The sequence below is a fragment of the Anthonomus grandis genome, chromosome 5 (assembly GCF_022605725.1).
Source record: "Anthonomus grandis grandis chromosome 5, icAntGran1.3, whole genome shotgun sequence".
Taxonomy (NCBI): Eukaryota; Metazoa; Arthropoda; class Insecta; order Coleoptera; family Curculionidae; genus Anthonomus; species Anthonomus grandis.
In genome coordinates, this window is record NC_065550.1 from 32,455,134 (window position 1) to 32,483,127 (window position 27,994).

The 27,994-nt window shown below is 28.6% G+C and overlaps 1 protein-coding gene across 1 annotated transcript; it reads left to right on the plus strand.

Annotated features, from left to right (window-relative positions):
• Positions 1 to 14: 14 nt before the first annotated feature.
• Positions 15 to 27,959, plus strand: LOC126736657 (cysteine sulfinic acid decarboxylase-like). The gene is made up of 7 exons (XM_050441126.1): positions 15 to 324; positions 4,078 to 4,306; positions 5,185 to 5,404; positions 5,461 to 5,584; positions 7,949 to 8,201; positions 13,455 to 13,646; positions 27,741 to 27,959. Exons 1-7 carry the CDS (start codon positions 50 to 52, stop codon positions 27,918 to 27,920), a joined length of 1,473 nt encoding a protein of 490 aa, XP_050297083.1. The 5' UTR covers positions 15 to 49; the 3' UTR covers positions 27,921 to 27,959.
• Positions 27,960 to 27,994: the final 35 nt, after the last annotated feature.

Sequence of the window (27,994 nt, forward strand, 5' to 3'; positions counted from 1 at the left end):
AATCCGGTATACGGAAGAGCCCCAATTTGATTTTTTCCGTTTCGGCGAGATGATGGCCGATGATTTTTGTCCCGTGCCAAATCCGGATGTCCACGGGGAGTTTTTGCAGAAAGTGGTCGATTTGTTATTTAAAAATGTCGTATTTACATCCAGACGGGATAAAGTTTTACTGTGGAAGAGTCCGGAGGAATTAATGGAAGAGTTTGATTTCAGTCTGCCCCAGAGGGGAGAGGGTCAGGAGAAACTGTTGCAGATCATGAAGAACACGGTGAAGTTTAGTGTTAAGACAGGGCATCCGTATTTTGTTAATCAGCTGTTTTCTGGGTAAGAGGTGAAAAGTGTTTTGTCTAATTAACTTTGGTCCTAAACTCCTGTTTGTTTTATATGGATATTGTTTTATGGCCTTTGCAGGAATGTTCGATGTTCAAAATGCCCAAAAATATTCTCTCTAAGTCTAGTTGACTTACATACTTATGATTTTCAAATTGCACAGGTAAAGGCATAGTTGATAATTTCTGTCCAATTGACTCACGACTTTTGCATAACTGAACCGAAAATTAATTAAATGTAAAATAAATTGTAGACGGACAGCCGTCAGTTAATTGGATTGGAAAGAATTCAAGCAAAGCTGTTTTAAATTAAAAAAAAGCATGTTTTATGCATATATTGCATATATTAATATTAAAAAAATAATTGAATATAATTTACGATTTTTGATCTTACGTAACTCCTAATAAAATAAAAATTCTCACTAAAAGGATGTCTAATTATACTACGTTCTTAAAATTTTTATTTTTTTAAACACTTAAAATCTCCAGTTGATTTTAGCCATTTAATTTTTTTTTCCTTTCATTAATTTCTGGAATGCGACGCTTAGTTGACCTTCGTCCTTAAAATCTTCAAATTATATGGACTAAGCCGCTTTAGAAATTTTTGTGAATTATGTCCAGTCGACCTATGCCCTTTTGCATAGGTCGACTGCATTAGTATTAAATATTGGGCGAATATAAAATGAATTGTATACAGACGAACGTCAGTTAATTGCCTTGACAAGAATTTGGACTAAACTTCTTAAATTAAGAAACATTTAATTATGTCTAATTTATATTGTACTAATATGCATGGCGAGCAAGCTTATTACACACCTATAGAAGACACTAAGTAAATTGGTCTCTCTTACATTGATAAAATTTTTTAGCAAAAAATTAATTTTATTACTTCCATTATATTGAAAAAAGACGACCAGTTGACTTGAGAAAAGAAGTCTAATTTATATTGTATATGGTAAGCAAGGTTCTTCTAATACACCTACAGAAGACCGTTTGTAAATTGGTATACATAACATGAGAATTTTCTTGCAAAAAAATATTTTATTATTTTAATTGCTTAAAATTTATTTATTAATAAAGAGAAATTTTTTTTTTCTTTTATTACCGTACGCTTGTCTGCTTATAACATAAAAATCTTTACTAATATTTGTCCAATTATTATTATATTTTCTTGTATTTTGTATTTTGGGAATTTCAGCTCTGGTTTACTAAGGTTCTTATAATTTTGCAATTTAGTGGATTATTGTCCAGTTGATCCACGATTTACGCGTATATTATTCGTTGAAAATTAATTGAATATATTTTGGTTGAATTATTTTTTACCTTACGTGTCTGAAATAAAATAAAAATCGTCAGTAAAGCTATGTCTAATTTTATAATGTCCTCGTAATTTTCATTTTCCAAAATCCTTAAAATGTCTAGTTGACCCACGCCTTTTGCATATATTATTATATTAGTATTCAAAATTGGTAAGATATAAAATAAATTAAAAACGGACGAACATTAGTTAATTATCTTAGTAAGAATTTGGACGTAATTGCTAAAATAAAAAACATTTAAATTAGTATAATTTATGTTGAACTAATACCATGGTAGGTCTTATTCTAATACAGCTATAGAAGACTGCAAATAAATTGGTCATACACCTTACACTGATATCATTTTTTTTCTGCAAAAAATGAATGTTATTATTTCCATTGTATTGAAAAAATATGTCTAGTTGACATTTTATATTTTTTTTAATGAATTTCTGGAATGCCACATCTAATTGACGCACATCCTAAAATTTTTAAATACGATGGGGTGAAGCCGACTTGGACAATTTTGTGAATTATATCCAACTGACAAATGCCTATTGCATATATTAACATAGTAGTATTGAAAATCGGTTAAATATAAAATAAATTAAATAAAGACAAACGTTAGTTAATTGGCTTAGCAAGAACTTGGACTAAACTACTAGAATTAAAAAAAATTAAATCAAGTCTAATTCATATTGTACTAATAGATGGTACGGAGGCTTATTCTAATTCATCTACAGAAAATCGTTAGTATGTATGAATTTTTTTGCAAAAAATAGAATTTATTATTTGCATCGTAAAAAAAATTGTGTAATTGATTAACGCCTCAATTGCATATTTATATATAAAAAAAAATATTTTATTTATATTTTTTGTTATATTACGTGTCTGCTTTTAACATGAAAATACCACTGATAGTTTTTCAAATTATCTTACGTCAATTATGGCCAATTGACCCATGTCAATTGATATACATATATTTTTTATAATAATATAGAAAGTTGTATCAGAATTGATTATATAGAAAAAAGTGAAAAGTAATAATTTCTGGAATTCTAGGTCTAGTTAACTTACGTCCATATAATTTTTGAAATTCTCAATACTCAAATTTAATAATTTAAAGTTTATTTAATTAAACGTCTATTTTTTTTACCTTATGTCTGTGCATAAAATAAAAATCTTATTATCTTACGTCTTTGTATTTTCTTTCTAAATCCTCCAAATTTCTTAAAATAATGGGTCCAGTTGACTTATCCGATTTAATTTTTTTTCTGAATGAATAATTCCTAGAATACCACGTCTAGTTGACTCTGTCCAATTGATCCATGCCAATTAACGCATCATTATTATTATAAAAAATGTTTAATTCTCAATCTCTAAGATATCATAAAGACCAAAGGAAAGGACCTGCAGTCAATTGGTCTACCTTACATTAAAGTACGTTTTTTTTTTCGAAAAACGCTTCATACGAAAAGTGTGTTTAATTATTTAACGTTTTATAATTTTTATTTTTCAAAATCCATAAATTAAAATAATTGATCCATATAACTTAAAGTAGAAAAATTTATATATTTTAAATTTCTTAAGCATTTATTTTATTTTTCATGAATATTCCTAGAGAGTTCTTTTTTTTTCTTAAATGAATATTTATGTAGGTACATCCAGTTAATTCATTATACATTTTTCTCTGGTTTTATGGGTTTCCAGCGTTCTAAATCAAGAAACTCATAAAATTTTCCAATTTGTTGCAGATCGTTTATAAGAAATTAATTCACATTAATGAATTCCGTAGATTTTTCTTATACAGGAATTTTGCACTCTTTGTGTGCGACTTTTTTAAACTTGTGTCAAACAGTTTTTTTTTTTCATAAATGACATCTCCATAAGCAAAAACAGATAGAACAAGAGAGTTATATAAAATTTAAGTCTTAGACAAGCTTTCTGGATACAATGAGATATGTGCTAGTGATTATCAAAAATTTGAATAAGATTTTTTAGATTTTCCTTTTCTAAAGACACGTTTTTGTGATTTTTTATAATTTGCACATTGTTTTTAGGACCAAATATTACCAAACAACACTGGCCTGGATTTAGATAAAGAAAGTACTGTAGGGAAATAGGTTTTAAGTTTTCTAAATCTGGAAGCGACTCACGAGTTTGATTTTTAAGAAAGGAGTAATATAGTTGCGTATTATCGGCGTAGTAGTAAGCTTTATTTTTTTTTATTACTTTATGGACTATATACAGGATATGCATTTCCCTTTAAGCCCTAAGAACCCCACCCAAAAACAACCTTAAAACATTTCTACTCCGTTTAAACAACGTCCATCCCTCCATATATATATACTCCGAAACCCCGGTTTGCATAAGTACCTAAAATACACCGCCGCATAATGAAGCACACAGCCTGTGCACCGGCTCTTATAAAGCTCTTTCATTAATTCCAGTTTAGATCCGTACGGATTAGCGGGCCAATGGCTAACCGACGCTCTAAACGCCAGCGTCTATACTTACGAAGTGGCACCGGTATTTACTTTGATGGAACAGTGCATAATTAAAGAGGTTTGCCGGATGATCGGATCCAGATGGAACGACGGCATTTTTTGTCCCGGTGGATCCTTCGGGAATGGCACGGCTATTAGTCTGGCACGGTACAGTCGCTTTCCCGACGTTAAGGTATTAAGCATTGAAAGTTGTCGTTCTTACTTATCACAAAAAAAAACTACAAGTTTCGTCTGGGCTGATTTTTCAGATTCGGGCATTTTGCAAAATTCTAAAAATTGAAAAAAATCAACTTTTCCAATTTTTTTTTCAACACACTGTATTATCTAGGAAAAAACTCGGGAATAAATGTTTAAGAGAATTATATGAGAAAATTTGTGTACAAATTGTCAAGTTTTATTTTGGTTTATTATTACCAAAAATTTAACAATGTATAATCTTCCTGCCTCAATAATATTTTTAGAGAAATCCTTCAATTTAAATGTCCTCATTCGAATAAAAACAATCGATTCTGCTAATTGCCTTAATTTACAAAATAATTCCATTTTAATTTCCCTTAATGTGAAAAGCCTTTTTCCTAGCATCTTTTAATTCCTTATTGTGCAGGCTGTTCAATTTACTTCTATCAGAAACTAATTTCTTTAAAGAGGTACAATAAAAATAAATAGAAATACATTGCCATTAAAACTGGTCTTCCCTTAAATTATATTTATAAACTGTATAATAAATTCTCATACAATATTATGGATCCCCTAAAATAAAACTACAAATATTAGATGTATTTCTTAATTTGGAAATATATGTCAAGATCTATTTTTTTTAAATTGATTTAACCACTTCATTTAAGACAACCAATACTTGCAAGAAAAACATTGTTAGGATAAAGGACAAAAAAGAAATTTTATCTAATATAGGGATATATGCAGTTGTATGCAATTGTTATGACTGTCGAGCAATTTATTGACCAAACTTGTAATTTTTTTTTTGTATTAAGCATTTCCAAATATTTTCCCAGTATCTGACTACCAATCAAACTATGCATTTTATAATAGATGAAAGGGAATTCCTCACTACCCAAATGCGTAATAATTACCTCCGAGGAGTGTCACTATTCCATTTATAAATTTGCCGCTTTTCTTGGTATTGGTGAGGATAATGTTGTTCCACTAAAAACGAACGATGTGGGAGAGATCGTTCCCGAAGATTTAGAAAGGATTGTTTTGGATTTTATTGGTGATGGAGTGGTTGTCTTGATGGTGGTGGCCACATTAGGTAATAAGATTTTTATTTTTTTTTTATTTGAAGTTAAGGTTGTTTTTTTTTTTGAGGTACCACTGTGCGAGGAGCTTTTGATCCGGTACACGAGATGGCTGTCGTCTGCAAAAAGTATAAGATTTGGCTGCACGTAGATGCTGCCTGGGGGGGTGGGCTATTATTTTCCCAAAAACACCGGTAAGTAACTTACTCTAAATAAATTTTATTTCTTTTTTACTTTTATTTTCTATGCAGCATAAGAGCATGCGGCAGCTTATTTCTTTTTATACTTAAGAACAAAAACACATATAAGGTCATGAATTTATTTCAAAATTTACTGGGAATTTAAATTTGAATTTCAATAAAGTGAGAGAACATGTAAATGAATTGCTGTAATTTTGTTTTTCAATATAAACCTCTTATTTTTATGTAAAATTTGTTTTTCAAAATATTAAGAATTAAAGAACAAAAATTCAAGTATTTAGTATATTACCTTTGTTAGAAGCAAATAAAAAGTCAATATTTTCCATATTCGAAGAAATAAAAAAAAATCATTATAATTAATTGCTAATTTCTTTTAACAAAATTAAAAAAAAAAAAGTTTCATTAATAATATATCAAAAATTAAACTTAACAACTCTCAAACAAATGAAGGAGAACAATTATTTTCAATAAGAAAAAATTAAAGATTAAATACTCATAGGAATTTTAAATTTTTTGTTAAAATCCACCATATTCACTAATTAATTTTTGTGTGATTTAAAGCTGTAAACATATCTAAAAACAAAAATAAGACGGATTTTTTGTGATCGTAGTCATCATTATATATTAAGTAAATAAAAAATCAAAAATTCATAAAATTTATAAAAATTTATAAGAATTAATTATTAACACATTTTCTCTTTAAATATTGAAAGCAAACTAAGAGCAAAATTGGAAAAAAGTGATGTTTTTCTGGTACAATTTCACAAATTATGATAAAAAAACACAATTTCCAGGCAATCTAAACACTATTTAAGAAATGAAACGATGATATAGGAAATCGGTGTAAAAGCTTCATTCTCATACATTTTCCTTGAAAAATATTAAGTTAAACTAAGATTAAAAATAATTCTACTTTTTTGTTCAAAAATTTAAAAATCCACAAAATTTTTTATTAATTTATTAATTGGGAATATTAATTTTCCATACATCAAAGGATAAATTCTTTATTTTTAATTAAAAAAAATGAAAAATTAATAGGTATTTTGGGAAATTCTTGAAAAATTCTATGATAAATATTAACTAATACATTTTCTCTATAAATATGGAAAAAAGTAAGAATTTTAAAAAATATATATTTTCACCCAAAGAATGAAAAAACCGTGAAAAAGTTTTTCATATAATTGAGGAAACAAAAGCAGTAATTTAAATTTAAAAAGAATAATAAAAATTTTGCCAATTTTTTGATATATTAATATAATTAACCATAAATACATTTTCTCCATAAAATATTAAAGAGTTTTAACAGTTTTAATTTTTTTTTTCAAGAATATTTAATTGCTATTTATTTTAAGACAAAATCTACATTTTTCATTAAAATAAATTTTAGTTATGAATTAATAACTAATTTTCTTTTTAAATATAAAAAATACTAGAAGTAAAATTAGAAATAAAAAATTAATATTCTTGTTTTATTTTGTTATTTTTTATTATATTATTTTAAAGAAATATATTTTTTTTTAAATTTTAACCACAAAAATTAATGAAACCATCCAGTTTTTGTTTATAGAGTAAGACTAAAAGAACTTTATTTCAAAAACTTTTCATTAATATTAATTTTTCTTATACATAAAGAATTTAATTTTAACACATTTTATTTATTTTTTTTCTATTTATTTGTAAATATACAATATCTTTTACTGGCGTCCTATGTAAAAATAAGAACATTTTCAAAAATTATCAAAACATATTAATTGCAATAATGAGGATTTGTAATAAGGTTTCTCACCGGGGAAAATATTTGTTTCCTCAAGTACAATACAGGCCAAAATATGTTTTTTTTAATTATTTATTATTAAAAAGTTACAGTCAAGGCAAGTTACGATTCGCCTCATATCTGTTCTAATATTTGTTTCTACCTTCAATCCATGTCCTTCCTTTTACGAAAAGAAATGTATCATCTGTATATGAAACAATGGTCCTAGAACATCTTAGAGATAATAGTTTATTAACGTACTTTAAAAACGATTGTGGGCCAAGCATTAATAAACAATTTATTTCAACAACTTGTTATGTATTTTTTAAGCAACAATTTAATAAATTATTAGATGATCCATGAATACCCTCCGATGGGTCATAGTTTTGCTAGAAAAATCATAGTAAACTGTAAAAAAAATCCTTGCAAAACCTCAGCAATTATCTAAAGCTAATCTAACACCTAATCCCAGTCAATCACTTTTACCCCAAAACGCCTCCTCCCCGACTCAATTAATAACAATTCGTCAATCCGTGACGGGACAAAAGTGACACAACAACCCCGCAAATGACCGAAACATTTAATCAAAATTTATATTTATTTAGGGCGAAACTGAACGGGATCGAGGCGGCCGACTCGATAGTCATCAATCCTCACAAGTTGTTGGCGGTTCCGCAACAATGTTCCATGTTACTCGTGACCGATCCGGACATCCTGCACCGATGCCATTCGCGAGGGGCAGAGTATCTCTTCCAGAAAGACAAATATTACGATTCCAGATACGATGTGGGCGACAGATATTTACAATGCGGTCGGAAGTGCGACGTGTTCAAGTTTTGGCTCATGTGGAAGGCAAAGGTAGACTCACTTTCTCGTTTAAGCAATTGAAACTAAAAGTTTCCAAGCATGCCTTAAGAGGTATTCCAGAGAATTTGGAATTCTGAATATTCTGAAAAGGTTTATTAATGACAAAATTAAAGAATTATTTAAGTGCCATGCTTTGTTTAATGCAAATTCCATTTCACCCAGAAAAACCAGTCTTAATCGTCTTAGTTCTTTTCGGAGAATCAAAAATATCAAATTAAGGGTGAACGATAAAAAGGTCTGGAAAACTATTCAGAGTATCCATAGAGTAGTTTAAAGATCATTCCAGGCACTCCAAGCAAGCCAAAATACGGAAAAAAAAAATATTTTATTAAATTTTTTGTTGCGACACATTGTTGAGCGCCAAAATTAAACTAATTTCTTTACAAATAGGACCAGAACTAAAAAGAAATTAAATCAATTTAATTGTACCGATTTAAAATCAAAATACAGTTTTTTTTTAAATTAATTAAATAGGCGTATTTTAATAAATTCTAAAATGTTTCCTTTAAGAGAAAATAAATTAAATAATTATCTGTTTATTGACCGACGTTGGGCGCCAACATTTATTTAAATGACGCCAAAGTCAATATTTTATATTAGTTAACTGTATTATAATTTTGCCTTAGGAAAGCAGCGGAAACCACCTTATTTGTTTAATTATAAGAAGCTTAAAATCACTTAAGAACTTATGGTGGAAAATGGTGATTTATCCCTTTAAACTATGCATTAGTAGTCTTTTTAGTATATATTAAAAAAATTGTTTATGTTTTTGATTGCAATGTTTTAATTTCTTACCCTTTTTTAGCTCTTTTTCGTTGTCTTCTCTCTTTTTTTATTAATTTTTATTTTTTCACAGTTATTTTTTTTTTCCTTTAATTTTGCAATTATTACGCGTTTTTAATTTCCTGTTATTATGAAGCTAATTTCTACAATAAAGTATAATTTTTAACTAAGCAAGAGTCAATCGTATGCAATTAAATTATGCAATGCAGAGTTTCCCTTCCAGAAAGATAAATATTACGATTCCAGATATGATATGGGCGACAGATATTTACAATGCGGTCGGAAGTGCGACGTGTTCAAGTTCTGGCTCATGTGGAAGGCAAAGGTAGACTCACTTTCTCGTTTAAGCAATTGAAACTAAAAGTTTCCAAGCATGCCTTAAGAGGTATTCCAGAGAATTTGGAATTCTGAATATTCTGAAAAGGTTTATTAATGACAAAATTAAAGAATTATTTAAGTGCCATGCTTTGTTTAATGCAAGTTCCATTTCACCCAAAAGAACCAGTGTTGTTGGGCGCCAAAATGTAACTAATTTCTTTACAAATAGGACCAGAACTAAAAAGAAATTAACTCAATTTAATTGTACCAATTTAAAATCAAAATACAGTTTTTTTTAATTAATTAAATAGGCGTATTTTAATAAATTCTAAAATCTTTCCTTTAAGAGAAAATAAATTAAATAATTAAATAATTATCTGTTTATTGACCGACGTTGGGCGCCAACATTTATTTAAATGACGCCAGAGTCAATATTTTATATTTGTTAACTGTATTATAATTTTGCCTTAGGAAAGCAGGGGAAACCACCTTATTTGTTTAATTATAAGAAGCTTAAAATCACTTAAGAACTTATGTTTGAAAATGGTGATCTATCCCTTTAAACAATACATTAGTAGTCTTTTTAGTATATATTAAAAAATTAGTTTATGTTTTTGATTGCAATGCTTTCATTTCTTACCCTTTCTTAGCTCTTTTTCGTTGTGTTCTCTCTTTTTTTCATTAATTTTTATTTTTTCACAGTTATTTTATTTTACGACATTATTTATTATTTTCTTCTTTAATTTTGCAATTATTACGCGTTTTTAATCCCCTATTATTATGAAGCTATTTTCTACGATAAAGTACAATTTTTAAGTAAACAAGAGTCAATCGTATGCAATGCAGAGTATCCCTTCCAGGTATACTCACTTTCTTGTTTAAGCAATTGAAACTAAGAGTTACGTAGTTATTTGTATGGGAAATTGATGACCGGATCAATTTATATTATGCATCAATCTTTGTTTTGCTCCTTTTTCAAATAATCAGGCATATCAAGTTAAAGAAGATAAAAAGCTCTAAAGAACTCTCCAGGTGATCCTCAGATTAGTTTATATAATATTCCAGGCTCTCCAAGTAAGCCTCAAGAGGTAATCCAGATAATTTTGAAAACTAAATAATCTGGAAAGGTACACCAATGGCATAGTTCAAAGGTGATCTCACTGTCATACTTTGCTTATTTCAAATTCCATTTCACTTAGAAGAAGCAATAATAAAATTAAAAAAAAAACACTGCAATTTCACCTTAGAACAATAAATAAATTATTACAGGCTCTCGACGTCAACCACAAGAGTTATCTCAGAGAATCTAAAAAGCTATGAAAAACTATCCAGGTTCTTCTTAAACTAGTTTAAATAATATTCCAGGCTCTCCAAGCAAGCCCCAAGAGGTAATCCAGAAAATTTGGAATACTAAATAATCTGGAAAGGTACACCAATGACATAGTTCAATGCTGATTTCACTGCCATACTTAAGAGCTACTCCATTCGATTGTTAGAGCAATAAGATATAATAAATAAATATGATTTTTTAAAAGAAAATGAGAGTCATAACCATTTATATTATGCATCATTTATTATAATTTTGGCCTTTGAGTATAAATTTTTAAGTTCTGGCTTGTGTAAAAGGCAAACATACCCTGATCCATCATTATGTAAGAACGCAATAGTCGTATCCATTTAAATTATGAGTGATTATTTTGATGTTATGTTATACCTATTAATTTGTTATTATGTATTAATTTATGTTGATACTCTTACAAAAAAATATTTAATTTAGTTTTTCTGTTTTATTGTTGGGCGCCAAAATGTCACTAATCATCATAATTTGTTTTCAAATAGGGCTGAAAAAAACAATATTTAAAAATTAGGTTTATAGACAAAATACAATAAAAAATAGCTAAATTTAAATGTAAGGAAATAAGAAAGGAACAAAATTGACGTATTTTAATGAGATTTTCACATAACAATGCAAAAATTAATATTACTGCTAAATAAGGTAACGATAAAAATCAAGATGTGTCTGTTTATTAAACGAAGTTATGCGTTTACATTAATTTAAATAAATCCAAAGTCAATATTTTATATTTAATAACTATAAAATACATTATAATTTGCATGCAAAAACGTTAGTAATTTTTATAACTTTTTAAATTTTGCCTTATAAGGAAAGTAAAGGAAACCAACTTACTTGCTTAAGCATTAAAAACTAAAAATCACTTAAAATTTTATGTAAGAAAATGGTGATCGTGTCCATTTAAATTATGCATTTGTATGTATCGTTTTGGCATTTTGAGAAATTAAAATCAGAAATAATATATTTGCCATAGTAGTTTTAGTTAAAACGCTTTAATTTTTTGCTATTTCTTAACTCTTTTTTTTTTGTTTTCTTATTTCTTTTTCTTTATTTCTTTTCTGTAATTTGTTACAATAATTGAATATTCCTAATAATAATTTAATTACAATTTTATCAGGTTAATTTTTTTAACGTTAAAAATTCTTATTTGAATATAACCCTTTTAACAAGGTTTATTACCTAATTAATATAAGCTTATATTAGAGTATAATTTTTGTATAGGAAAGTGTTGATCATATGCATTTAAGTTATGCAATGAAAATACGTATCTAAATCCATAGAATTTTGTGGTTATATTGTACTTGTATTTTTATTAGAGATATGTCTTTATATATAGAGAAAAAAGGAATTTAGATTAGTAGGATTTAACAAAAATACATTTTTGAGGAATATATAGTTCCATAGGGAGAAAATATATCATTTTTCTGTTAAATCCAAGAAAAAATAGGAAATTGTAGTTAGAACTTCTCTAATTATGTAATTTTTTTATGTATAGACTACAGATTATATAAAGGTGATAAAGAAGTGTTTTAAAAAATTGGGAAATTCACCACAAATGTATTAAGAAATTTAGAAATATCACAAACAAAAAAAAATACTTTAAGACAGATTCGGATTTTCAGGCAAAACTAGCTCAAATTTGTTGAAGCAAAAACGGTATTCTAATAAGAATCTATTGGAGTATGTAGAAAATTTTGAATTTTTCTAAATTCATCAAATAATTTTTTTGAATATGTAAGAAATTCTTCCGCGAAAATAAAGAAGCACCTATGAAATTTTTGTCAAAAATTTTTTTTGTTTAAAAATCAGACAAAGTTTAATTAAAAAAGTTAAGTTGAATACTGTTTTTTTTTTGCTAAATTTATCAAAAAAAATAGATTTATATAGTGGAAGAAAACCTAAAAAATTCTCAAACAAAAAAAATCAAATTTCTTGAACATTTTACTAGAAATTTAAAAAAAAAATAAATATTGACCAAATCACTAGAAATAATTACAATTATTCCTATGCCTCTCAAGCATCTTTCCCTTTACATATAAATTAGCTTCAAACTATAATTCATTCCAAATAAACTACCTTCAAAGCCCATCTAAATGTTACCAACAAATTTCAGGACAATCTCCTCAGAATATCCAATTCATATCCATATAAGTGCCCATGATAAAACTATTAACCTCGAGTTAACGTCCGTAAACTTTAATAACGTTATAAAATTCAATATGAAGCCCGTTTAAGACTGCTTGTAATGGCCCAAATGTCGCCCTAATATCTTTTTAATTTTTCCAAAAATTAATGAGAAAAAAATATATGCATCTAAAACATGCACTCAAGCGACTTCCTTTTTCGTTCTATCACGTTCACCTGCACAGTCCATAAATATGGCGGGAGGGAGGTAGAGAGAGAGAGAAAAGGAGTAACTCCGGTTAATCCCTAATGCATTTTCGAGATGCCGACTTAAAGGCTGTACATTAAACTTCCAGAAGGAGAGCTTAGAATAATTAATCAAAGGAGGTAATCTACCCTTTAAAATTTAATAATTAAGGGGTAATTAAAATGCAATTTCTTAGCTGCGAGCTATATTTTAGCTGTCGCTGGATGCAGCTTAGCGGTACGGCAATTAGCTGAGTGGATTAGTTGGAAATCATCGAAGTTAACGCGGGTTTAGTTTGAAAATTTTCACAGGTATCACCACAGCTGTGAGCACTAACTAATTTGACATGACAACTAGAGAGTTTCTTGTTTTCTTCTTATTGCTAGAATGAATGTTAACTGAGAATCATATTTTACAGGGGTCTTCTGGATTTGCCAATCACATCGACACTCTAATGGATCTGGCGGAGTATTTTGAGCAGCAGGTGAATATGAGGCAGGATTTCGTGCTGGTGTCAAAAAGGCAGTACATGAACGTTTGCTTCTGGTATTTGCCGAGATATTTGAGAGGAAAGGCGAATATTTCTGATTATAATGTTCAGTTGCAAAAGGTAGGTTTCTTTATACATTGATTAGCTTTTTTAGTTTTTTCGTAACTACGACTTTTCTATTTGGGTTTATTCAGTTTTGCACAACAAAATTAAACACTAAGAAGGCATCGTAAATGCATGGACATTTTTTAGTTCTTATAAAATACCTTTGAGTAAATTTTACCTAATTATGAAGGATCACATAAATTAGAATATAAGCAATTTTAAGACCACTGTCATATTTCTTCCATAATATCCAAATAAAATAATTTAATTATTTAGTAACAAAGTTAGAAGGTCACGGATGTAAGTAGTGCAGAATTTCTTTACTGCGTCAAACATAAGCCTTGAAGAGCAAATGGCTGAAATTCTTTGATATGTGGAAATAAAAATGTCCATGACAAATGTCTTTCTAATAAAGCTGAAAAAAGATGGTTACATACATACGTTAAAAGGCAGAACGGCATAAACGCCTGAAGTTTAATGAATAAAAGATTTTATACAAGGTTTCCTCATTGGGATTTTATTTGTCTTCAATAATGTATTTGTTTTGCCTTTATTTATGTTTTTCAGAAAGTCACTGCAATCCTTTTTATTATTTCCTTGTATAAGATCTTCATATTTTTTTATTATTTTGCGCTTTTTAGTTACCAAAATAAAATTATTTTTTTTATGGATAGCATAAGGTGTAAAAGGAGGTAGTAGTGTTATATTATTTGAAATACGTACATAGTACCGGTATGTAAGAGCAAATTTTAATCTACTGTGATAATTGCTCTTAAATTAAAAATATATTTTTATTTTTAGTCACGAGATTTTTTTAAATTATTTAATTACGGTAAAATAAATTTTTATCATATACTTAGTTGCAGGCTGTGTTTGTATTTTGATTATTTTGTATTTATTCCTTTGTTTTTTTTTTTGTTTTTTCATTTAATATATATGGTATTTTTATTCAATATGATTCTTTGAACAGAGTTTTAATTTTATCTATCTCACTATAAAGATCTAGCCACGTTTTTTGTTTAAGATCACTTTTTTGCAGCATCATTAAATAAATTAGGAATTAAAAAAAATAATCTGGAACTAAATCGCTTTTTTTAAATATCTGGATAATAAAAAAATTGATTTTAAAATGCCTGGAATAAAATGAAAAACGACGACGCTAAAAGCTGCAAAATGCCAATTAGTTATCAATACTTATTTTTATATTTTGACACCCAGAAGTATATATTTTATTATATATTTATATATATATATATTTTAATTTGACTTATATATAACAATTTCCCACATTATTAATCAAGCAAAAGGAAAAAAAAGCATTTGGAGTTTGCAATAGGAATAATTTATGCTACATCTGTTATTGGGTTTCTTGGATTCTATAAATTAATTCACGGATTTTAGCCTTTTAATATCCCTATAAGTCAATGTTGGGTTTTTGCCCAAACAACATTACGCCACATTTATTTAGATTTAACGCAAGAGATTGATGTAAGGAGAGTTTATTAAGTTCTACAGTATTACGGCCCTCAGTAAAATCGATCCTGTCGAAGGATAATTGGGTGTCATAGTAAGGCAAGAATAGTCATCTTTCCATTATCTATTGTTCAAAACAGTAGGTCACAACGTCTTATACATTCGTTAATACTGTCAAACAGCCATAAATTTTTTAAACCCTAATTGTGTTTCAGAAAGTTAATTATTTATTTCCCTATGTTTTATCAGCTGGAACTGTATAATTTTCTCTAAAATTTTTTTCTAGTATTTAGGAAAAACTTATTGTTCAATACAATAATTAAAAAATAGGGTATTAAATAAGGACAACCGAGTTTTAAGAGATAAAAACTCGTACCGTCCATTTTATCTTTTGTAATATTTGAAGGACAATTTCGATTACTTTGCCTAGAGATAAATAAGAATATATTCTTTTATGTATAGAGTTTTTGTATATATTTAGAAAATTTAAATTATTATTAACTGAGACAATATTAGTATAAAAAAATATATGCTCTTAAAATGTCTTTTTTTCTTCGTTAATTGTAACAGTTGTGATAATTTAAATGCTTTTATACTGGTTTTGACTTTTTAAAACGTGAAGAAATATATTTTTTCATTAACGGAACTAAGGTCATATAAATTACGCCAAGTTACGGTATTAATTTTAAGTGTGCGTTGAATAATGTTTAATTAATATTCTTCAAATCTCTAAATTCTTAAATAAGAGTTTGGCATTCAGAGAAGGTCGCAGCATACCAGATCATGATCGGAAATATCAGCAAATTATATAGTTTTCTCAGTCTGAATAATTAAGTTATTTGTAACTATTATTACACCAATAAATATGGAAGTAGTAGCTGTGGTTTTTGTTGGATTATTAATAATTTAATATCTAACCAAATTTGTTCAGATAATGTGTATACGAATTTTTAAACTTAGATTTTAAGAGATTTTCGAGTTATGGGCATTTTTTTGAAGAAAAATCGTCTTGTTTAAAAATCAATTTTTTTAATATCTTGTGTATTTTTAGTACTTGCGGAAATGGGTATTTAACCAATTATGGCATTTTGTGGAATTTCTCGAAAAAAAATATGTTTTCTCTAAAAATCTGGTTTTTCTGAATACCCTGTATATAATTTGAAAATCGCTGAAATAGATGTCTAACCAAATTATTCAGGCAATATCTATACAAAATTTTTCATTTGTTTTTTTAAGTAGTTTTTTAGTTATAGGCATTTTGTGGAATTTTTTCGAAAAAGCCTCGTCTAGCAATCTATTTTTTTTGTACCCTGTGTAATTTTTGAAAATCACTGAAATAGTCTAATTTATCTAACCAAATTATTCAGACAATGTGCCTACAAATTTTTTAAATTTGTATTTAAAGTAATTTTTGAGTTATTGTCATTTTGATAAATTTAAAAAAATAATTTTTTTCATTAAAAACCCGTCTTTTTTCAATACTCTGTTTGTATTTTAAGTAGTCTTTCAGTAATAGACATTTTGTGGAATTTTTAATATTTTTCCTTTAAAAATTCAATTTTTTGCAGTACTCTGTGTAATTTTTTAAAATGGCTTAAATAAGTTTTTAACCAAATTGTTTAGACAATCTGTACATCAGATTTTTAAATTTGATAAATTTTAAAAAAATTGTCTTCTTTAAAAAACCGTTTTTTTCAATACTTGGTAAATTTTTTGAAAAAACTCTATATATGAATTTTCAAATATGGACTTTAAGCGGTTCTCGATTTTTGCATATTTTGTAAAATTTAAAAAAAAAAGTTTTTTCTAAAAATCATTTTTTTTTAATATCCTTACTTTAGCATATTATCAGGCTCTTTATTGTAAAGTATTTTTCATTTTTATTATTTGAACTTATTTTTTATATTTTTTTTTTACTTTGTAATTGGACTTATTCATTGTAGCAATTCTGTAAAGTGCAGTAAATAAGTAATCAAAGCATTTACCCGAAATGTCTTGTAAAAAATGAATACCCGAACGAATTATATCTGGATGTAAAATTTAATCAGCAATTATGTAAAAAAGCTGCAAACTGCACAAAGATTGATAAGTTTTGTTGTTTTATCATCGCCATATATTTACTACTAGAGCGTACTTTACATCAGCAACTATAGTAATTACTATTCCAATAGGAATTAAAACATTTGTAGTATAATTTTTTTTAAATCCATCAGCTTTGTGAGCCGTAGGATTCATTTTTCTATTTACAATAGGAAGACTAACAGGAGTAGTTCTTATTAATCCTTCTATTGATATTGTTTTTCATGATTCGTAGTAAGTCTCTTATTTTCACTATGTACTTTCTATGGGTGCTGTTTTCGCAATTTTAGCAGTCGCTACTGTCTAATGATCTATATACAGTAACCGCCTAAAGTTCCGCATAAATTCGATAAAAATTAGAGACATGATTTTTTAAGAAAACGCTCGGACCTCTCAATTTTTATTTTAAGTTGCGCATTATTTCAGATAAATTTTTGTATACAGGGTGGAACAAAAAAAAGATATGACGTCATCAAATTTCAAGTTCTCAATTCGTCAAGTTTTGTTTAACACACCTTATCTCAAAACTCAACTATTTCTGAAATATATACATTTAAATAACAAGAAAACAAATAAGTACGTCTATTTACAAATTAAGGTAAAATCGAGGATAAAAATAATGTCATAAACACTGCCAATTGTTTCTATTTCCATGGTTGCACTTGCAAAGAATCTCCATTTTCGAATGTCACTGTCAGTTCGAACATTAATAGTTTTTATCAGAATAAATTATGGCTAATTTAACGGAAACCCAACGAATTGAAATTTTGATGATGCTAGGGTACGGGGATCGAGTGCGTACGCAAAAAAAAGTAAGTGAACTGTTTAATGCCAAATACTCAAATCATTCTATTTCTCAGTCAACAGTTAGAAGAATAGAGCACAAATTCATAACTTCAGGTCATGTTAGGGATTTGCCAAGATCAGGTCGTCCAAAAATTTCTGAAGAAACAAACTTAAACAGCAGAACGTTTAAGTTTGTTTCTTTAGAAATTTTTGGACGACCTGATCTTGGCAAATCCCTATCGTTGAAGAAAATCCAAACAATGCAACTTTACAAATTTCAGTTGATAATAATATAGCCGGAACGTCAGTAAGACGCATCTTAAAAGCAAATGAATACTACCCTTATAAAATTAGACTAATACACGAATTAAATGAGGACGATCCTGATCGAAGACACCAATTTTGCGAGCAAATGATGAACATTTGCAATAATAACCATCAGTTTGTGTTACGAGTTTTGTTTTCTGATGAAGCAACTTTTTGTTTAAACGGTGTCGTAAATCGGGAAAATTGTCGGTACTGGTCAGTGTTAAATCCATACTGGGCAACTGAGGCTCATACACAGTACCGTAAATCTATTAATGTTTGGGCTGGTATCGTGGAAAATAAAGTAATAGGGCCATACTTTTTCGAAGAAAACTTAACAGGACAACGCTATTTGAATTTTCTTCAAAAAGATCTTATCCTTGCTTTGACTGTCCTATACCCAGACGAACAAGACCCTGCTGTCCCGACAGATGACGTAATTACTTGGATACAGTGTTACCAGGATGATGGATAGGACGAAGAGGGCGAATAAAGTGGCCGGCCAGGTCACCAGACCTAAATCCCTGCGACTAGTTTCTATGGGGGTACCTGAAAAGTTTATATTGAGAAGCCAAACAACACGCCATATATACGGAAAATTTATTCAGCCACCCTGTAAACGTTATTTTGTGCTAATATGTACTACATGTTATCATATTTTCGTGTTGTATATAATAAAAAATAGTTATGGAGTTCATGTTAATATATACATGTTATAAATTGGAGAGTCGTCATTATGTTACTTTAAAAAAAATTAAAGTAAGTCAATTGATATGATAATCATTTTAAGCCAATTTTGCCTAAATAATTTATATAGGTGGATAGGGCAAAATTTCAATACATCTAATTCCTGGCCTAAAAAATAACTTCTTTTCTAATAGGAATAGACTCATCGATATGGTACCATTTTTCAGGACATTTAATCCACAGAATTTAATATATTTTGCAGTATTTTCAATTTTATCTATTTTACTATTATTTGGTATAGATATAGCTATTGGGTAATGATCCGAAATACTATTATATCTTCAAAAGCAAATAAGCCAATGCCATGTTTTGTAAAGCTAGGACACTTAATAAAAAAGTTATCCATACATGATTGCCCTTGCCTTGTTACTTTATTTATATAAAAAATGAAATTCTTCAGCATAATCCGAGTCATTAAGTAAATTAATATTAATATCTCCAGCTAGCATGTGGAAACTACTTTTCTTTTTGCTAATTGAATAGTCGTGTAAGCTCTGATTAAAATCTTTTTTATTTACTGTTTATGACTTATAAATAGCTGTAATACCGATATTTTTTTTTATTATTTATAATAATTTCTAAATAAAGTGTTTCCGTAAGTACAAATCTATCAAATTCAACCCCAATGGCTCTCATAAACATATAAAAATTATCAATATTTTCCACTATACTGATACTATAATAAATTATTTTCAAATGGTTTGAATATATAAATCCATACTTTGGCACTACTTTTGCATTAAAGTTTGTACACCCCGTTAAGCTATCCCTTCCATTTATTTAAAACTTAAGTAGTACAATTAAATACACTAAGACTAAGTGTTAATTTTTAACATTTTTTTCCTTTAAATAAAGATTTAAAAAGGCCGTTATAAACTATTAAAAATTTCAATATAATTATTTTTACTTCCTTATTGATGTTGTCAAATTCTCATAAAAACGCCCATAAAACTTTGCCTATTATATGAAATGCATCGTCGTTTTCTCATTCAAAGTCCTTTGATTAAACTCAATTAAACTTTTTTGTTTTAAAATTTACACTTTTTGCCTCATTAAGAGCGGTCTTAAGGGCTTAAAAAGGTCCCTTTCATCTCGAAAACTGTACAAGTTCAAGAAAAAAAAAGAAGCGAATTTTTCGGGGCAAAGCGAATTATTAACGAATTAGGTCCCTCTTCAGTTAACCAGACTATAAAAGTTAAGAATCCAATTAGGTTTTTGAACTCGTTGGGGATTTTTCAGACCCTCCTGACTCTTTGTCCTTCGGAGCGTTTATCCTTTGTACAGCCTTTTCAATTATAAAATAGTTTTAAGTCCTACTTTTATTTCATATAATTTAAATTTAGTTTTGTCATTTTCCTGAGATTCTTCTTTATTAAATCCAACTGTAAATCCGATTTATTATTGAATCGAAACCGTATTATTTAATTTCATTGTCTACTCAAAACTCGCCGGACGTGTTTATAATACCGACGAGCCAATCTTGTAAAATTTAAAGTAAACACTTTAAACCCTTTATTGGCGGGGAAAATAGAAGACGGAATCGGAATTGGGATTTCGACAGATTTAAACATAATTGGTCCGCCGGACTACGAATAAATTCTCGTTAGATAAGAGAGACGCAAATTTAAATTTAAAATTCGACGAGTGCAAGGAAGAAGCCTTCAAAGGAGATTTCATTTGTTTCGAGCTGCAGCTATCCTTTATTTTATTTTTCAGATTTAAGAAATCTCTTTTGATTAGAATTTATAGTTAAATTGGACGTTTATTAAAAATACCGACTTAAGAGTCTTAAATTTTAACCAGTTTCTGAATCATGTTGGTGCGGACTTCTTTTATGTTTAATCAATTACTTATGCACAAATAATTATTCTAAAAATAAACGTGGACTGCCCTCTCTAGGGTAATAGTTTAAAGTGGCAAAATAGACGTAGATTTCTGCTAATCGATAATTTTAACTTTTGGTTTTATAGACAGAGGGCAGAGCGGTTATATTGATTTTCTGCGGTAACCCCATCTAGGGATTTGGAAATGAATTTTCTTGCAAAGAATACAGGAAAGTTCCCATTACTGTCTTAAATACCGTGGTTTTACGTATAATCATGCATAACTTAATTGTACACGAATTACGTTTTTTTATTTCAATTTTAAGAGGTTTCATTAAAATATAGTGTTTTGGTCCAAAAGGCTGGCTGCTGAATTCAATGATGAAATGCTCAATATACAATATACTAATCTAATTCTTTTCTTTTCTAATTGATTCAGGAATTAAGGAAAATATTAAGGCATTCTTTAGTCATTCAAAATTATCATCCATTACTCTCAAAGACTTAAGTATATGACCAAAGGAGGGAGAAGGTAAACTCAAAGTCTAAGTCTCATAAATCAAGCGTGTATTTTAGGTTACGCGTTTCGCCGCATTAGGGCATCAGCAGACCTAAATAAAATTATCTTAATTTATGTTGATGTGAGTCAGTGTGTGGTTTTTGTATTTAGATAAATGTTTTTAAATTAGCGTTCTGTTCTGAATCATTTAATTTTGATAATTTTATTTAGGTCTGGTGATGCCCTAATGCGGCAAAACGCGTAACCTAAAATAGATGCTTGATTTATGAGACTTAGACTTTGAGTTTACTTTCTCCCTCCTTTGGTCAACCTTTAGTCAGACTCTTAATAATTTGCAAAATTATGAGAATAAAAAAATTAAAATAAAGAAAAGAGAAAACTACTAAATGGCAAGAAAAGCTATAAGAAAATTATATAAATAAATCGTTTTTTTGAATTAAAATCGAGCCATGCCACGCTAGTCTGGGTGCTAAATTCAATGGCGGAATGCTCAATAGGAAGGAAAGAAATAAAAATCTAAAATTTTTTTTTCTTCGGTTCGATTTAAAAACCAATAAAAATAATAAGGCAACTTTTCAAATAAATAAAAGAAAAAATATTTTTTGACATCGAGAAAAAGAAAACTAATAAAGTGTCTAAAAAGTAGTGAGAAATTAAAGCAAACAAATCCTTTCTCGTGAATTGATATGAGGCCATATAAGATTTACCTGGGTGCTGAATTCAATGGCGAAATGCCCAACAGACAGGAAAGCAAAACAAATCTAAAAAATCTCATTCTTTTTCTTTCTTCGCTTGATTCAATAACCAATAAAAATAATAAGTCATTTTTTAGTGAAACCGTGCAAATTAGAGGAATAAACTAAAAAAAAAGTAGAAAAAAAATTGAAAATTACACAAACAAATCATTGGGTCCTGAATTCAATGACGGAATGCTGAATAGATAGGAAAGCAATACAAATCTAAAAAAAAAATTTTGTTTTAGTTGATTCAGGAACCTATGAAAATTATAAACCAAGTAAAAAGAATAAACATCTGAAAATAGAGAAAAGAGAAAACCAATGTGGCAAAAATGCAGCGAGAAAATCAGACAAAAAAATCATTTCTCGTGAATTAAAATTGAGTAATGCCACGCTAGTCTGGGTGCTGAATTCAATTACGGAAGAGGCAGAATAGTAACGAAAATCTAAAAATATTTTGTTTTTGATTTGGTTGATTTAAAAACCAATAAAAAAAATAAGGCAACTTTTCAAATAAATAAAAGAATATTTTTTTTTTGAAATCGAGAAGAAAGAAAAATAATAAAGTGTGTAGTGAGAAAATAAAGCAAACAAATCCATTTCTCGTGAATTAATATGGGACCATGTGAGACTAGCCTGGGTGCTGATTTTAATGGCGGAATGCTCAACAGACAGGAAATCAATGGATATCTAAAAAATTTAATTTTTTTCTTTGTTCGGTTGATTTAAAAACCAATGAAAATAATAAGCCATTCTTTAGTAAAACCTTGCAATTGAAGAGAATTCGCAAAATAGAGAAAAGTGGAAAAATAATCGGAAAATTAGACAAACAAATCGTTTCTCATGAATTTACATAGCTGCATTACTATTTTAGACTTGCCTGGGTGCTGAATTCAATGACGGAATGCTCAATAGACAAGGAAGCCATACAAATCTAGCAAATATAATTTTTTTTGTTCGGTTTATTCAGCAATCTATAAAAAATAATAAACTATTCTTCATTGAAACCCTTCAAATAAAGAGAATAAACATCTTAAAATAGAGAAAAAAGAAAAAATAGATGTGAGAAAAATGCAATGAGAAAATCGGAGAAAAAAATCGTTTTTCGTGAATTAAAATGGGGTTGTATCAGACTTGCCTGGGTGCTGAGTTCGATAGCGTAATGCTCAACAGGTAGGAAAGCAATGAAAATTAGAAAAACCGAAATTAATAACGAAAATAATAAGACATTTAAAATTAATAAAGTAAAAAAACCATACGAAATTTAAACAAGAAAATCGATAAAACGTACATATATTCTATTGCTAAATTTACCAATCGTTCACAAAAAATTAAAATGAGGCTTATCAGATTTGCCTAAGTAAATCCAAAAATCTCATCCATTATTCTCCAAGAGACCAACATACAAAATTGACGAAAAGTGTGATTTTTTCACACACTTCACAGTACGTAAGTAAGTAGTTACAAACTACGCCAAAAAAGTGCTCCTATTAATGTCTTGCATAACTTAATTGAATACCAGTGACCTTTTTTTATTTTTATTTTAATAGGCTACAGCAGCTATCTTTTTCTATAAAATATAGCGTGTTGACATAAAAAGTGATAGATTTATGATTGGGTTGTGACTTGTAGAACAAACTGTAAAAAAGTGAATATTTTATTAACTAAAAGATGTCGGGAGCTGAGATTTTATCTATCTATTTTATTTTTTATTGAAATTAAAAAAAAACGAAAAACTTATTTGTTGAATAAGAAAACCTAATTTAAACAAATGTTTCGATAGTTAATTCTACTATGATTATCATAGTATATAAATCGTTTGTCCCTTTTTTGACTTAACCCATTTTTTACCAATGATGCGAAAACGCAACAGTCATATTAATTTTTTTATAATATAAACAAAATAAAAAATGAAATTTTTAACGGTACTATAGTATTAACTAAGGTTGAATTAAAAAGATTTTTAAAACACTTAATAAATAAACCAGTGTTTTGATTTTTAAATTTTTATTCCAATTCAAGCAAAATTTTAATGTCTAAACATACTTTCGAATATTATTGTTTATTGGTAAGCATAATACAGGCGAGATTTGTTTAGCTGAATCAAGTTTTTTTGCTGACAACAAAAAAATTTTACAAATTCCAAAATACTTGACTCCAAATTGTAAATGTTGCGAAAACGCATCACTGGGAAAATACGTTATCTGTATAAAGAGCTGCAGAGCTGGCTTTATATGAAGTAGTAGATGAATTGGAAGCAGAACATTCCGGAGATGTTGGTAAGATCTACTAAGTATTTTTGTTAGGCCTGTTATGTAGACGGAAATTATTTTAGTTGAAAATGATGCTGTTTATATTCCTCCAGAACCATTGACTGACAAAGAAAATATAGATGACGATGTAATTGCTGTAAACGAAAAAAACAGCCAAAATGACGTGGACATAGCGGGCACATTGGAATTACAGATAAGCCAGGACAATGAATTTGACTCGGATTTGTCTGATGATAAGAGTTTGGCAGAAAAGAAACGGAAAATCGAAAGGTCTAACACCAGCCAATTTCAAAGTAGGGAACCAAAATGGAAAAAGGGTTCCATTTTTCAAATGAAGGCCCTGCGCTTGAGAAATTGATAGATTTACTCCATGGAAAGTCACCTTTAGACATTTTCTTTTTGTTCTTTGATAAACAAGTATTAAATCTTTTTGTAACATTTTCGGAAAAATATGCAAAAGACAATAATCGACATGATTTTGAGTTGGATAAATATAAATTACTAAAGTTTATAGGACTGCTAATATTTACAGGTTATCAAAAACTACCACAAACACAACTATATTGGTCAACTGATGAAGACAAGGGGATAGACATTGTGAAAAAATGTACGAGTCGAAATAAATTTTACAATATAAAAAAAACCTTCATTTGTCAGATAATGCACAATTAGATAAAAATTACAAGTTTTGTAAGCTTAGGCCTTTTTTTGATCTGATAAATCAGAAAATGTTGCAGTTTGGTATATTTTCACACTGTCTGTCCATTGACGAACAAATGGTTCCTTACTTTGGCAGGCACTCCTGCAAAATGTTTATTAGGGGTAAACCCGTTAGATTTGGTTTTAAATTATGGTGTATTTGTTCGTCAGACGGTTATTTATATCAGTTCATTCCATACGCAGGAGCAAATCCAAATAAACAAAAATCTGTATTAGGTATGGTTGGGCAAGTTGTTGTTGATTTATTGTCTATAGTGAATGACCCAATGAAGCATCGGGTATTTTTGATAATAATTTTTCTTCGTTTCAATTATTTTCATATCTTACCGACAAAGGTTATTTTGCGAGCGGAACTATAAGGGAAAACAGAACCCTCCGCTGTCCTTTAGAAGGGACCAAAAGTGTTTCTAAACAAAAACGCGGCTACTACATTTCGGCACATGACACTGTCAGTGGGGTCTCATTAGTTAGATGGAACGATAATTCAGTGGTCACAGTAAAAAGTAACCATTACAATGACGAACCATTATACAGAGCTAAAAGGTATAACAGTAAAGCAAAAAAAGACAATCCTATTCAGCAACCTAATGTTATCAAGATGTACAACAAATTCATGGGGGGAGTAGATCTCCACGATAACGGGATAGCCAATTATAGAATAGGGATATCTGGAAAAAAGTGGTGGTGGCCTTTGTTCGTTAACACTATAGATAGCACTTTAGTCAATTGTTGGAAGGTTTATAACATTGTCAGTGACAAAAATATTAGTCAACTGAATCAAAACTGAATCTTCCATTCGTACATCTATTACTACCCATAGGGCAGTTCTTGAGTAAAGATACGATAATATCATCATATTATCACTAAATAGCTCCACTCCAGACGTAGATGTAAAATATGTAGTAGTCAAACGGTATTTTTATGTAAAAAATGCAACGTGCCCCTCAATACCGATTGTTTTGAGCGTTACCATAAAAAGTAAAATTACGTTTTTTTTGTTCATATATTTAGCCAATGATGCGAAAACGCAACATGCCCTTTTTTCAAAGTTTTGGAATGTAACTTTTTTTTTGTGTCATAATCTTCTTTTCTAACCTATTTTAATACATAATAAATATTGCTATTCGAAAAATTGTTGTTTTTTCATGCCCTGGTAAAATATGGGTTAATTATAAACAGAGTTTAGGCACACTATATATGCAGAAAAGTAATAAGAACTTATACGATGCCTATACTTGGCATAACTAACTACGAAATTGTATATTTAATAACGATTTTCACTCTAATTAATAATGTAAATAAAATAAAGTAGCCAAAAAATACACTATGAAATTTTATGACTTAATTGTCTCTCTGTACATTTACAATATTCATAGCTAAAATCGTAATAAAAAGCTAATTGTTGTAATAAAAGCTAATGTAAACTTTACAACGATTAAGATCCTATTAGCGAAAATATATAGAAACAAAGAAGTGCTTAAAAAAATCACGCTATGTTCAGTTTTTGACTCAATTGTTCAGGAAAAATTTCACAGAAAATCGTAACAAATGAATAATAATTATTTTAAGTTATTATGACTATATAACACAAAAAACATATATTTTGCAACAATTCAATAATATTAATGGACCCCGCAAAACTATTTGCCTAATTTTTTGACCTAATTATCACATAGAGAGCACTAATAAAATGACAATTATTAAAAGTAGTCGTCCATTTCTTCTTGCTAAAATTGATGCTACTTTTTTAGAAGCTGTTTATTGGGTACTTTTTTTTATTAAATATTTTAATTTTAATAGGTTGTAGTTTTTTATTAAGGTTCAATAAAATACTTAAAAATATAAATCCAAATCTTATGATTCTCGAGAAAAATTACACTCTAAGCGAATCCAGGTGGTATTTGAAAAAATTAGTACAGTAGAAGTTTTTTTAATTTTTCTTCATTTTCTGTAATTACCGGAACAATTAAACTATGAAAAACAATAATAAGTGCATCCTGTAGTCAGAAAAATTCTTAATTTTCTTTATAAACATATATCGGGAAATACTTTGTTTTCAAAATACAGCATGTTAAAATAAGAAAACATTTTTTTTGTCATAACTTTTATAATATGAAATTGGTTGAAATTTTGTGCACGAATTTGGAGTAACATTGACGTAACAAAGGCATTTTTTGATTTAAAAGATTCTTTAAAATTTTCAGTGGTGTCCGTAACGGATTTTCAATTTAGTATATTAGTTAGAAATATTTTAATCTAATTTTATTTCTCTGTAGATATTTATTATCAATGTATTGAATAACTTAGTCATGTTCTAACATATTCGGAAACTTTACAAGAAGATTTGTCAAAATAGAAAGCTCTTGTTAAACTTGTGTATCTAACAATTGAAGTTAGAAGTATTTCTCTTTGGGTAGTGTTTGCAAGAATACTTTTGATTTACACGTAAAGTGACACGTAAATGAGTTTAATCAAGAATATTCAATTGCAAATCACGTACAATCTTTTATATTAAAAAACGTCTTTTTTACCCCAAAGGCGCGTACCAAATTTCACAAAAATAAAAAACATTTTAACACTCTATTTTTCAAATGTACTTTGGGACACTTATTATGTAGAATCCTAATATACTAAATAATATTTAGGTCGCCCCTCAGATCAAAGGAGTCATGGTGAAGCATGGGGCGGTAATGCTCAACTACCAACCCTTGAAAACCCTCCCGAACTTCTTCAGATTCGTATCCCAAAATTCCGCCCTTAACAAGGGAGATGTCGACTTCATATTGGATCATATCGCAGAAATTGGAGATTCACTTTTTAGATAAGTTTATTTTTAGTTCAATAAAGAGCTGCTGATGCATTGTTTTAATTATTTAATTTACTCGCGTTGTCTTATCAG

What these genes read in the sequence shown, in the direction of transcription:
- LOC126736657 (XM_050441126.1), top strand. Translation starts at nt 50, where the DNA reads ATGATGGCCGATGATTTTTGTCCCGTGCCAAATCCGGATGTCCACGGG. An exon ending in GTCGCTTTCCCGACGTTAAG is followed by an intron (nt 4,307 to 5,184) that starts GTATTAAGCATT and finishes ATTTTATAATAG; the next exon opens with ATGAAAGGGAATTCCTCACT. An exon ending in TTATTTTCCCAAAAACACCG is followed by an intron (nt 5,585 to 7,948) that starts GTAAGTAACTTA and finishes ATATTTATTTAG; the next exon opens with GGCGAAACTGAACGGGATCG.